General features: G+C 24.4%; 1 protein-coding gene across 2 annotated transcripts in view; it reads left to right on the plus strand.

The window, feature by feature from the left end:
• Positions 1-9,150: 9,150 nt before the first annotated feature.
• LOC107071216 (aquaporin) overlaps positions 9,151-14,442 on the plus strand; it is a 28,567-nt gene continuing 23,275 nt past the window's right edge. The window contains exons 1-2 of one of the 2 annotated variants that reach the window (XM_089171477.1): positions 9,151-9,173; positions 11,563-11,763. In XM_089171477.1, the coding sequence (XP_089027603.1) occupies positions 11,625-11,763 (139 nt within the window). In that variant the 5' untranslated portion in view covers positions 9,151-9,173; positions 11,563-11,624. The other variant, XM_015330008.2, reaches the window with a different exon arrangement.

Raw genomic sequence — 14,442 nt, forward strand, 5'->3', positions numbered from 1 at the left:
ATTTATAACAAAGCCATAGAGTGAGTAACGCGTGTGATCGAAGCATCCCACCATTTGAAAAATCAAATAAAATAAACATATACAGGTTGATCTGTATAACTGGTGGTACAAGTGAAAAAGGGGGAATGAGATTCTACGTGAAAAAAAAAAAAAAAAAAAAAAAAAAAAAATAAATCGAAAATCAAGAATAACAATTTTCGTAAAGTACGACTTATCGTTTAAGCCGCGTCAGTCACCAGTGACTGACGTTCAACTATTTTTTTCAATACTCAGTAACGATCGTGGCCTCATGAGAATTTCTCTAAGAATTCGCGTAACGTTTAACATGTTAATCATGTCTCATTAAAGGATCTCTAATGGATCTCATTGTAGATCATTGTCTCAATTGAAATTATGTTGATAAACACTTGTAATATCACGAAAGGGTTTTTTTTCTCTATTATTTTCTATTATCTTACTATCCGACTTTAATCGCAAAATACTATCAGTATCGCGATTGGTGTTTGGTATATGAAATCTCTTTATAAACCATAAATAGTATATTTTGTTACTTTTCTTAATATTTCAATTTCAGTTAAAACTAAATCCTACGATATAAACCTATGGAAATAAAATATCGTAGAATAAGACGTTGAACGTCATGGGAAAAATGTTAGGGAAATTTCCCGTTTCAGGCCACCACGGTCGTTACATTGTATTGAAAAAAATACTTGAGTGTCAGGCACATATGCCTGACACGGCCTAAACGGAAAATCGTACTTTGCGAAAATTCAAAATCCATTTTCTCGAAAACAATGTCTCAAATGACAAATTGTTATTTCATATTTTCGACTTATTTTTTCATGCAGAATCATCCCCACCCTTTTTTTTGTTTGTATCATCAGTTACTGATCACCCTCCTGTAAATCACATTTCGAAAGTCGATTAGAGAGCAAAGTAAGAAATGACTTCTTATTAGGCTTCGTTCTATTTAATCGTTTTACTATGTAGACAGTAAAATGAGAAAAAGAAAGAAGATAAGAAGTAGCTAAGTGGTTCACTGTCAAGTAACATGCTCGTGACGGGAACAAATCGCCGCCTTCCTGAATGTCAGCGACCGAGAAAACTGAACTCAATTCTATATAGGGTATATAACTCTGAGAAAAGGGAAACGAGATTTCTTATGAAAGTGGAAGCGAATTCTTGAATAAAAACAATTGAGAAATGTTAGAAAATAAAACGGAAGGGAAAGGACATTGTACGATCAGAAAGGATCGTACGGTAATTAGCGGCATTCGAAACTCGCGCACGTCCGCTTCCATCGATTAGGATTCTAGATCGATACTTATTGTGAGCATCGATCAACCACCAGTAACTCTCGAAGCGCTTCTCTAGCTACCCCCACCTCTCGCATCCCCACTTCTCATAGCCCTAGTACGTACGTCCGGCTGGGCCAGTACAAAGGGGCATTCTTCCTATTTCGTCATCGGACGCCTGCGACTACACATCTTGAAGGATTATAGAGGCTTAAGAATTCACAAAGGACAACGAAGAGAATATCCTAATCTTCGAGACTCATGAAAGTGCGCCCATTCAACAACACAACCCTTAAGGTTGTGATCGCTATATTTGCGGAGTGCGAGAGGTGAGATCTTTCCAATATATATATATATATTTCACATCGACGGTATTTTCCCACGTGGTGTTACCACGTGGTGCATTCTTATTGTATAATTAAGTAACATCTAGGGTTTTTATGCCGCAAGGCTTTTCCCTGACGAGCCAATAAAAAAGGCATTGTTTCTTTGGTTGGCTCAAGCACGTGTTTTATTTTACACCTTAACCTAACCCTTTATTCTCCACTTCATAGCATAAACAAATTGCCAGAGGACTCTTAGTTGAGGAATTTCGGCCATAACAGACATTTTTGTTATTGTCTATACATTCCTCGCGTATTAATACTAGATACTACACCCATATCAGTCATTTTCACTCTGGTCGGCCATTTTAATTAATTCCAAATTTCTATTTCATGTAACATTTGATTATTTTTGTAAATAATTAAGCGTTTTCTTATTTAATCTTTGTTTATCACACTTCCCTGGAGTAACACGTTTACCACACCCGGGTCTTTTGTACCCGGACGAGATAAATCGTTATAAGAAAAAAAGAAACTATTGCATTGATTAACTTCAGCATTTTTTTTTGAGACTTCTTTGATACTTACTTTAAAAGATTGTATAGGTTTTATAGCTTTAGATTAAATTTAAATATGTTTAAAAAAAAAACAAAGACCAAAGTTGAACAATTGAGAAAAATGATTTAAGTTGCAAAAGAGGTCGTCTGGGTTCTTTCGACCAAGTGTGGTAAGCAAAAAGGTTAAAATTGTCTATAAATTCATTTTTATTTATTACAATTATTATTGTTAAACATTTTTATTGTTGTTATTTTTTTTTTTTTAAGAGTATTTAAAAACTGGAAACCTCAAAAAGTATTTTTTGTTTATACAACAGTCATTTTGACTGGTGTAATAGAAATAGAGGTAAATATCTCGAAAAATGGTGGTATATCTAGTGTTTAATCATTTTAATGAATATTTTTAATAAGAAATATTTCTCATGAAATCATTAACTGTGTTATTATTATTTCAAGTTTAATAATAAATCTGCTATAACGTCATATTTTTCAATAACCGTTATTATGAATCGTTCATTAGAAAATAACAACTAATAAACAAAGCAAATATCAAAGTAATACGAGATAACTCTTTAGAAGTTTATATTATGAATATGTAATTACACGTAACGATTTTATCCGTGTAATCGTTAATAGATAGTAATAAAAAAGAAAAGAAAAAAAAAGAAAAAAAATCATTTAATTTATTCGATTTATCGTATATTAGATACCTACGTTCCATAACTTTACTCCATGATTGTGTTTTAATATCTCGATAGTATCGAATTATTTGATAATTATAAACGAGGAAGTGAAAGGTGTTTTATTCGTATAAAGAATTTGAAACACATTTGTAATAATAAGCATTGTTATTATTATAATTATAAACAACGGTTTTTTTTTATTTCAACTTTGCACACGTTTCTAGATAAATCGGATTGTTATTATGTTGGTACTATGTAACTTTTCATTATTATTTACTTACTTATTTTATCTATACGTGTTTATTTTTTTTTTTTTTTTCACTTTCATCGAATATCAAACAGATTGACAATTATCAACGAGATGATGGTTAAATAACTAACTTCAGTCATATTCGTGCAATCATCTTTTAATCATAGTTACCCAAGTCAAAGTTGAATCTAAGTAAGTTACATAAATAGTTGTTTTCAGTCATTTACATCCGTATTGAATCTCGAGAGAGTGTAAACTCGTTCATTACAACGGATCATCATCTCACTTTGGAATATATATTACATCTCAACAACATTATGAAATTATTCGATAAATAACACAAAGTACGACGTTTAATATTTATATACGTTATTTATTATCTTATGGTCAACGATACGATTTTTTTTCTTTCATAAATAGTTAGTTTATCATTTTAAAAATATGCCTGTAAATTTGAAGAATAAAATTCGCATTATTTGTCAATGAAAAAATTCATTTAAGTGATGTGAAGCCTCAACTTGGCGCTTAAACACGAACGCTAAATTTTGAACGCGTTTTTCTCGAAACGACCTTTATTTTTTTTCAAACTGTACTGAAAGATAACTCAAAAAACATTTCAACCGATTCTTATGAAATTTAGCACACATTTTCTTTATAGTATTAACTTCTAGTTGAATTTTAAAAATGCTACAAAAATTTGCAAAAATTCCCATTTTTGACCCAAAAACCGTTAGAAAAAAAAAGGGTCAAAAATCAGACCTTTTTTGTCATGCCAATTGACTCTGACAATGAAATGAAATGAAATTTGTACAAAAAAAAAAAAAAAGGGGAAATAAATCAGGAAGTAACGAACGGTAAAAAAAAAAAAAAGGAAAGTAAAGGAAAAAAAAATGCACGAAAGAAAACTCGATCAGATCAGACAATTTGAAATTCTAACCTCTTTCCATTTTCAAGTAGTAGCTGCTTACCTCGATCGGATTCTCGCATCGTGGAGTTACCAATGAAACATCGAGAAAGTTCTCTCTCTCTTTCTCTTTCTCTCTTTCTCTCTATCTCTCTATCTCTCTATCTCTCTTTCTCTCTTCCTTTTCCTTTTTGGAGAGTATGCAACGAGCGTATTTGAGAGAGCTCGTGAAGAAGTCATCGACCTGAAGCGGCCACGAAAATGTTATGCAAAATGTGGTTAGTTAATAATAAAGGGCTTCTTCTTCTTCTTCTTCTTCTTCTTCTTCGCAGTGTTGGTTGCTCGATTACTTCATAAAACTATGTTTTCAATCAAATGGATAATTTCATCGATTCAACTGAAAGCTATGATGAGAATTTGAAACAGAGAAAAATGTCTAAAGTGATTCTCTTATTGTTAAAAAAAAAAAAAAAATTTCAATAAGAAATTAAAATTGATATTTAATTAAAGAAAGTTAAAAAGAAGATGAAAAAAAAAATAAAATATAATTCAATAGACGAATATTCACGTTGTTTCGTAATTATACAATATTTCATTAAACGTATTTTATACAACTATTTATTTTCTTATAGAGATTTATATTCTTTTTTTTATTTTTTTTTTGTAGAAGAATTGTTAATAATTTAATCGGGTTTTTTTAGGATGCTTTATTTCTTCAAATAATTTTTATTCAATTTAAATCTTATATATATATATATATATATTTATTGTATATATATTATATATTAATTATTTATTATATATATTTTATATTTATATTATATATTATATATTTATAATATTATATATTTATTATATATTAATATATATTTTATATTTATATTACATATTATTATAATATTATATATTTTATATTTATATTATATATTATTATAATATTATATATTATATATTTATATATATTTTTTTATTTTATATTATATATATATTATTTATTATATATTTATAATATTATATATTTATTATATATTAATATATATTTTATATTTATATTATATATTATTATAATATTATATATTATATATTTATATATATTTTATTATTTCATATTATATATATATTATTTATTATATATTTATAATATTATATATTTATATATATTTTTTTATTTTATATTATATATATATTATTTATTATATATTTATAATATTATATATTTATTATATATTAATATATATTTAATATTTATATTATATATTATTATAATATTATATATATATTAATTATATATTATAATAATATAAATAATATCCCCATGTAATAGTATCCCCGTGAGGACTTTTATTTTTATTTTTATTTTTGAGCACTTTGAAGTTAAAACACTGATTTTCACAAAAAAACAAATCGGTCTATTTGTTACTGGAAAATTGACAATTCCCCCTTTCCCCCCAAATAAAAATCCTCCCAGGGATACTTGAGAGAACATCCATTTAAACTAATGCATTTTGATTTTTTTGTTTTACATGATTTTTTTCGAGAGTTTCATTGAACACCACATTTCAAGGTTTTTGTACGATACGTCTCTGGAGACTGGCCGCCATTTTGTTATTTCTCAATATTTTTGTATGAAAATTTTGGATAATATAGTTCAAACCATGTATTATTATATGTACTTTGAATAAATATATTTGCACTATTTATATCGCAAAAAAAAAAAAAATAATTCGTAAAAACATGCCTTTTTTTCATCGAATTAACCTTACCCCCCACCAACCACCACCGTCAGCCCCTTAAATATGTTTCATTAAAATCAAGTGTACAGTTTGAGGATAAATTTATGTAAAAATGTTTTGTTTTAACAATTAAGATCAACCTCCTTTCCACTAACGTAATTTTCTCGAGGACAAACATATTATAGTTTTATCGATCAGTAACGATAATGCTAATAAATGTTACAAAGAGGATCGTATGTCTTTTAAAAGACAAAACAAAGCGTACCGTTGCGGTCGATAATATGCACAAGTAAACAGTAATTATTTATAATTACGCATTATTTTATGTGCAACGTAAATAATCATATTATACCTAAGAAATATATATATATATATATATATGTATGTATACTTTGAATGATTTTTATTGACCAATTTTATTCTTAGTGTCTTTAAAACGTATTTATCACATTTTTTTTTTTATTTCTTTCTATTTAATTTCAGCAATATTTCCATTTATTTATATCTTGATTACTAAACATTAATTGAGTCATTAGGATGTAAATTGAAATTGTTCTTTGTTTTGTGTAATAAAAAGGATTATTTTTATAGTATTTTTTTTTCTTTTTTTTTTTTATTATTTTATTTAGTATATTTTTTTTATTAATTATATTATATTTTTTTAATATATGTTTTTATATATATATATATTATATATAGATTTTTTTTATTATATATAGATTATATAATATAACATTTTCTAATATTATATACAATATTATTATTATTATTATTATTATTATTTTTAATATAATTTAAATAAATTAATTAAAAATTATATAATAAAAATATAAAATAAATAATTAAAATAAAATATATAAGAAATATAATATTAGGTGGACCGGAAAGTAATGTCGTATCTATGCATGTCAATGTTTAAATTTGTATCATAAGTCGATTGATATTTATAGGTCTGGTATTACAAATTTGCATAATAGATAAACAAAGGTCGTTGATAACGAGGGTGATTACATTATTGATTAATAATAAAAATTTGTTAAAGATTTATTCGTTTGAATTTAAGGCTAAAAGATGACATTAATTTCTGATTTAGTTATTTTACTTACAAAATATATTAAAATATAATTTATCTAATATATATACACGTATATATTATCATATAATAATAAACACACAATATATATTATTATAATAATCATTATAAATTATATAATTTATATATTATTAAATTATACAAATATTATTAATATAAACTACATATATTATTAATATATATATATATATATATATAATTATAATTAAAATATAATGATATATTATTTATTTAAATTACATTTAAATTAAAATTATAAATTATAAATTATAATTAATAGAATTTCATAATTATAATTATATTATATATATATTAATGAAAATTATTATTATAATAATATATATTATAATAATAATAAAAAGAATATTTATATTAAATAAATAAATAATAAGATAATATTATATTAATAAATTATATTATATAAAAATTATAAATAATAATATTATAATTAATAAAAATTCAATAATAAATTGTAATTATATCATTATATTATAAAAATATATATATTATAATAATAATAATTTTTATTAATATATAATATATTTATAATTATAAAATTCTATTTATTATAATTTATAATTTTAATTTAAATGTAATTTTATAAATAATATATTATTTATTATAGTAATAATTATAATGTTATATTTATACTTATATATATATATATTATAATATAAGTATATATTATTGAATCAATTATATTTAAATTAATATTAGAAATTATCAATTATAATAAATAAATTATATTATAAAATAAAGATATAAAGATGTTAAAGACAAAATTACCTTTATAGAAAAAGATTATATACACGGAAAACAATAACTAATTAAAATATTAGGTCGAGTCATAAGTAACTTCCAATGCAGATATGTAGAATCTATTTTTCGTATTTAAATTCAATTATTTCAATTTACATTACAACATAATCTTACTATTTCTATTTTTTTTTCTGGTATTATTATTTTATGTATTCCATTGTAATTGTGAAATTATTTTGTATTTTGTCATAATTAACTAAATTATAATGTAACTTCATTACAATAACTGTATAATAAATTATATACAATTTATATATAGTTATAATTTTATTATTATTATTATTATTATATATTTATTATAATATTAATATAAATATAATTTATTATAAAATTCTATAATATTGTATAATATTAAGATATTGTATAATAATATTATAATAAATTATACAGTATATTATAACTATATAATAAATAATATGACTTTATTTAGAATTGAATTATTATTTAAAGGTTACCTAGATCTCTAATTACTGTAAGTTATCAATAGATTGCGGTGTATTACAATTCAATTATCTCAATTTACATACGACATAACCTTACTTTTTCTATTTTTTTTTCCTGTATCATTATAATTTACTAAACATTAGGTTGAATCATAAGTAACTTCCGATACAGCTATGCAGAATCTATTTTTCGTATTTACCTACTATAAGTCACCGAAACAAACACATTTTTGATATCACTGTATAAATGAGGATTCACTTTAGTCTTCTGTCAACCTTTTCGATGTAATCAATGTTACATTTAACCAGCTTTTCTTAACCTCTCAAATGGATAGTAAAAAAGTGCATATTCGACATGCAATGCTTTATGAATTGAAACAAGGCCAATGGCACTAAAGTGGCAGCTGTAAAAATATGCAGCGAATACGGTGCAGGACTTGATAACAGATAGGACAGTCAGAAAATTGCTTTGTAAAATTCCAATTGTCTCGAGATACGAGCTTAAAAAAATGAACCGAGTGCAGGGACGTCTTTCCGACTTTGACCGAACCCTTTTAAAGGTAATATTGGAACAAAATCCAATAGATACGTTCAACAATTGCAAAGAGTGCAAAAAAAAAAAAAAAAAAAAAAACTCCTTGAAAGGTGTCTTTCACTAATCAGTCGTAGAAACACCATTCTTTGTCTCATAAGAAAACGGAAGTTATTTATGACTCGACCTAATGTATTCTAATTTCGAATAATTTATTTGTTAATAGTCAATGCTTTTGAGTAAGTTAATAATAGAATAGTTTTAACGTAGTTTGTTTTTCTTCCATTACATTAAAAATAGTGTCAGAGTTAAAATGTTATAAGATATTTTGGCAGATGCTCGTTTCGTGACTTCTTTCTATCTCCTTCTTCTCTCCATCTCTCTCCATCTCTCTCTCTCTCTCGCTCTCTCACTCATTCTTTTTCTCTTGTTTATTCGTTTGGTTGCAGGTAACCAACGAATACGAAGAAACGTGTAGATTGGCCATGTAACGGGAGACTACCGTCTGTTGTTGGCAGTGGAGGGTTTTCTACATATAGAGGTACGCTCAACTCGTGAAACGATTCAGTCTCATCGAAACCATCGTGGCAATAAAAGATCATCTTAGTGTGTTTTATCTTTTTATTAATAATTAAAAACAATAATAAAAAAAAATAAAAAATAAATAAATAAATAAATAAAACAATAAATAATAAAAATAAGAAGAAGAAGAAGAAGAAGAAGAAGAAAAAAGTGTCTCACTAAATTTCATTTCATTTAATTTCATTTATTTTTGATTATATATATATTTTATTTTTTGATTATATTTGTTTTCCAAACAAATCCATTTTTGTTTTTGTTTTACGAGTGTCGTGTTGATAATTGAAATTTTTAGTTTCTATTTTTTTGTGTTTTTTTTTTTTTTTTTTTTATTACTTTACTTTAATTTCTTTTTTTTTTTCTTCTTTTCTATTTTCTTTTCTTTTTTTTTTTTTGTTCACATTGAAATCTTCGTAAACGGGATACGTTCAAAGGTAAGCTCGTTATCGATTTATTATCCCATGTTTGCACTCGTCAACTGTGTAATATCTGACATTTTTATTTCTTTCATTTTTTCTTTCTTTCTCCTTCTTACCTTTTCATGTTTTTTATTTTCTTCTTTTTCTTTTTTTTTTGGATTCTTAAAGTAAATATCGTATCGTATTTAAAATTCGTCTCTCTCTCTCTCTGTCTCTTCCTCTCTCTCTCTCTCTATCTCTATCTCTCTCTCTCTCTCTGTCTCTTCTATCATTCTCATTTTTAATTTCTTTTTATTTTCTTTTCTTTTTTTTTTTTTGAGTTTCTTACAAATTACGTTTTTTCTCCTAATGATTACGTAGATGTTAATTATCGGTAATAAACAGAGCAAAAGTTGACATAACTGAATATAAAAGAAAATTCAAAAATTTGATAATTTTCTTATCATATTTTCTCTTATTTTTCTTTGACAAATATACACGTCAAACGTTATTAAAATGTGAATAATTTATTATTTTTTTTTTCCTCTAAAGATTCATGTTTTAATGATACATACTGTATACATATATATTCTTATGTAAATACGTTTTTTATATTCGGTTTATTTTATTATACATATTTTTTATATTTTATTATTTATTTATTATTTGATATACTTTATATATTATTAAATTTCATATATATATATATATATATATATATATATATATATATATATATATATATATATATATTTTATTTTTATATATATTTCATAAATTTTATTATACATTAGGTCATTAAATATGAAATGTTTGATTTTAAGATGAAAATATTTCAAGTAATCAGACACATTTCATAGTTAATAACCTCTCTAATATTATATATATATTATAAATACGGGGTTTTATATTTGATATATAATTTATTATATATTATATATACATTATAAATACGTTTTTATATAATTGATATATTTTATTATATATTCTATATAAATTTTTTATATTTTTGTACTTGATTTATTTTAATATATATATATATAATATATATTTTTTACATTTTTATATATTTGATATATTTTATTATTTATTGTAGATACAAATATGTTTTTATATTTGATATAATTCATGATATATTATATATATATATTTTTTTTATTTATATTTTATTATAAATCATATATATATTTTGTTATATTTTTATATTTGATCTACCTTTCATTTCTAAAAAAAAAAAAAAATTAAAAAATAAAAATAAAAAATAAATGTAATAAAAAAAAAAAAAGATTCATTTGTAATTTACTTTTACTTTGAAATATAAGAAATTACATGAAAATGTTTTATATATTTTCTTATATTTTTATATATTTAATATATTTTAATAAATATAATATAAATTTTTGTATATTTTTATATTTTGCCTAGCTTCTCTCATTTCTAGAAAAAAAAAAAGAAAATAAAAGTAACAAAAAAAAAAAAAAATAAGATTCATTTGTAATTTACTTTTAATTTAAAAGATATGTAATCACATAAGAATATCATACATATTTTGTTATATTTTTATATTTGATCTAGCTTTCATTTCCAAAAAAAAAAAAAAAAAAAAATAAAAATAAAAAGAAAAAATAAATGTAATAAAAAAAAAAAAAAAAAAAATAAGATTCATTTGTAATTTACTTTTACTTTGAAAGATAAGAAATCACATAAGAGGTCATATTTCATTTTGATTTAGTCATTTATGTTAGTCCAAAGTAAAACTTTGATAATACTACGATTGAGAATGCAGTTTGTGTACACAACACACTAACACAAATATATATATGTATATATATATATACATGATATCGATCGAAGGAAAATTTTTATTTTCTAACCAAAAGATATCAAAGTATTTCTGTCAGTTGTTTTTTATTTTTTTTTTTATTGACGATAAATATTCTGTTGTGCTTTCAGTGATCTGGAGACGTAAAATTTGGACTTATATCAATTAATATTAAATTAAATTTTAAATCAACATGGAACAAGGTGGAATCTCGATAATATCACCTCCAGGTATTACGGAAAATTCCGTTGGAAAATCAACGAAAAATATTGGACTGGCATTGAGATCAAACGCTGGTATCAGAAATGCTAAAGAAAAGCTCAAAGCACCATGTGAGTTCAATTATATTCAATTATTATCGAATATTAATTAAGTTATTTACGATATTAATCAGTTAAATGCATTTGACGTACATACTCGTTGTATCAAATCTCTATTGAGATGTGTTTGACGTGTATACTCGTCGTGCTATTTGAAAAACAATTATCACTTACTATAATATAACTCAAAATTTCAATAAAATTTCATTAAAATATTCTATGGGGGTAACATACCATACATAAATTGATTGACAATTTTTTTATAATTATTTTCAACGTGCTATTTATCGCGGTGCATTTTGACGTGTATACTCGTCGTGCAATTTGAAAAACAATTATCACTTACTATAATATAACTCAAAATTTCATAAAAATATTCTATGGGGGTAACATACCATACATAAATTGATTGACAATTTTTTTATAATTATTTTCGACGTGCTATTTATCGCGGTGCATTTTGACGTGTATACTCGTCGTGCAATTTGAAAAACAATTATCACTTACTATAATATAACTCAAAATTTCAATAAAATTTCATTAAAATATTCTATGGGGGTAACATACCATACATAAATTGATTGACAATTTTTTTATAATTATTTTCAACGTGCTATTTATCGCGGTGCATTTTGACGTGTATACTCGTCGTGCAATTTGAAAAACAATTACCCCTTACTATAATATAACTCAAAATTTCATAAAAATATTCTATGGGGGTAACATACCATACATAAATTGATTGACAATTTTTCATAATTATTTTCTTATTTTTTTTATTTTTTTTTAATTAATTTTTCTTATCTTTAATTTGCATTGTTTTTATGTGTTTTATTATTTTTTGTTGATTATTTTCAAACTTTTAGTAAAAATAACGTAATTCAGAAACGAATTGTTAGTTTTTTTTTTTTTATGACAAATAAAAATATAATCCTTAATTGTTTTTTGTAAAATATTTAATAGGATTATTTGCTGTACGTTCGACGTGTATGCACGTCGTTGATTATTTTTAATTCCACACCTTGTGAGAATTCAAAAGATTGAAACTAAATTCCACAGTTAACTGTATAATAGTATTAGTTTCATATACTTTAGCAATTATTATTGAATTAATAGTAAATTAATACAAAACACACACACACACAACTGTAAATAAATTAAATCGAAACTTTCGCGAGAGATCATAACACACGCAAACTTGTTATTAAATATAATTTTTCTAACCACTCAGTTGATTCATTTAAATGGCACCACTATTGTGAAAATTTTTTCTCTTTTTTTTTTTGTTTTTTTTTTTTACATATTTCGATAAACTATACATTTAAAAATAACATAATCCAATTTCAAGTAAACATCTCAAATAATTTTTGAGTTACAGTCATCTAATATTTCTTCATTTACAACGATTCAAATCACTTAACTTAAACTGTAAAACGCATTTTTCTCAAAACTATTAGGTGAACCGGAAAGTAATGTCGCTTTTTAATCTCAAAATTCGAACGAGTAAATTTTTGCAAACAAAAACGTTTTTATTATTAATCAATCATTATAATTATTTATATTAAATTAATTAATCACGTTGTGTCAACTAAACCTTTTTCTATCTGGTATGCAAATTTTTTTAAATATCGTAACGATAAAAATCATCAATCGGTTTTTTTTTTGATTGAAATATTAATATCAAAATTTGACGTGCGTAGTAACGACATTACTTTTCGGTCCTCCTAAATACATTTTCCAAAATTTGTTGCAGTTACAACTCGAAGACGAATCATCCGATCGATTTGATTCTTGTTGCAACTTCTTTTATGTATATTTCTGCAAACCATGAAACCTTCAGTTTTTCGATCGAATAAAAAATGTAATTTTGACAGGGCCCAAAAATCATCAAATTTTCGCGCGAAATTTGTAACGTTTATTTTTTTCAAACTCCGTCATTTTATTCAATTTCAATTTTTGACCGAGGTTCATGGTACGGGAAATTGCTTCTAATTTAATCAACTTTTTGGTGTTTTTGATTTTATGCACTGTGAAGGTCGCCATAACTGCAGCAGTGGCGGGGACTTGGAAGATTGCAAATAACTCGCTTAATTTTCAATTTTTTGCTCCCAAAATTTAATCATATATTCATTACATATCCACGAATGTCTTCTTAAAAAATGAAAACATTCCATGCAGTAGTACTCTTTAAAAAAATTCCGAAAAACAACCTTTTTTTTTTTCAAGCTGTCACACTAGTAGTGCCATACATTAACACATACATACATATCATAAATTTCTTGTTTCTTTCTTTTTTTTTTACTGCCTGTCTGTGCGTCAACGATTATTCGAAATCTCATCAAACTACTTAGGCACGTTTTGATTCTTACATAACAGGTGAATTTCTGGCAAATGGCCATCAAGTTTATCTCGTAAATCTGTAAAACAAGACAAGTAATAGCAATAGTAGTAGTAGTAGTAGTAGTAGTAGTAGTAGTAGTAGTAGTAGTAGTAGTGGTGGTATCGTCGTTCGACCATATTTCATTTTCTTCCTCGTTGATTTCTCAAGGAGGAAAGGAAAGAAAGTATTATAGGATAGAAAGGAGACGTCTCTTACTGTCGGTTGCATTCTAAACGATGTTCCACAACTCCGACGGACTGAAAATTAGGTTACAACAAAATTCGATTGATATTCGCCGTTTTCTCTTTAAA

The sequence above is a fragment of the Polistes dominula genome, unplaced genomic scaffold (genome assembly GCF_049000335.1).
Source record: "Polistes dominula isolate Pdom_NZ unplaced genomic scaffold, Pdom_raw_medaka contig_26, whole genome shotgun sequence".
In the NCBI taxonomy this organism is placed as follows: domain Eukaryota; kingdom Metazoa; phylum Arthropoda; class Insecta; order Hymenoptera; family Vespidae; genus Polistes; species Polistes dominula.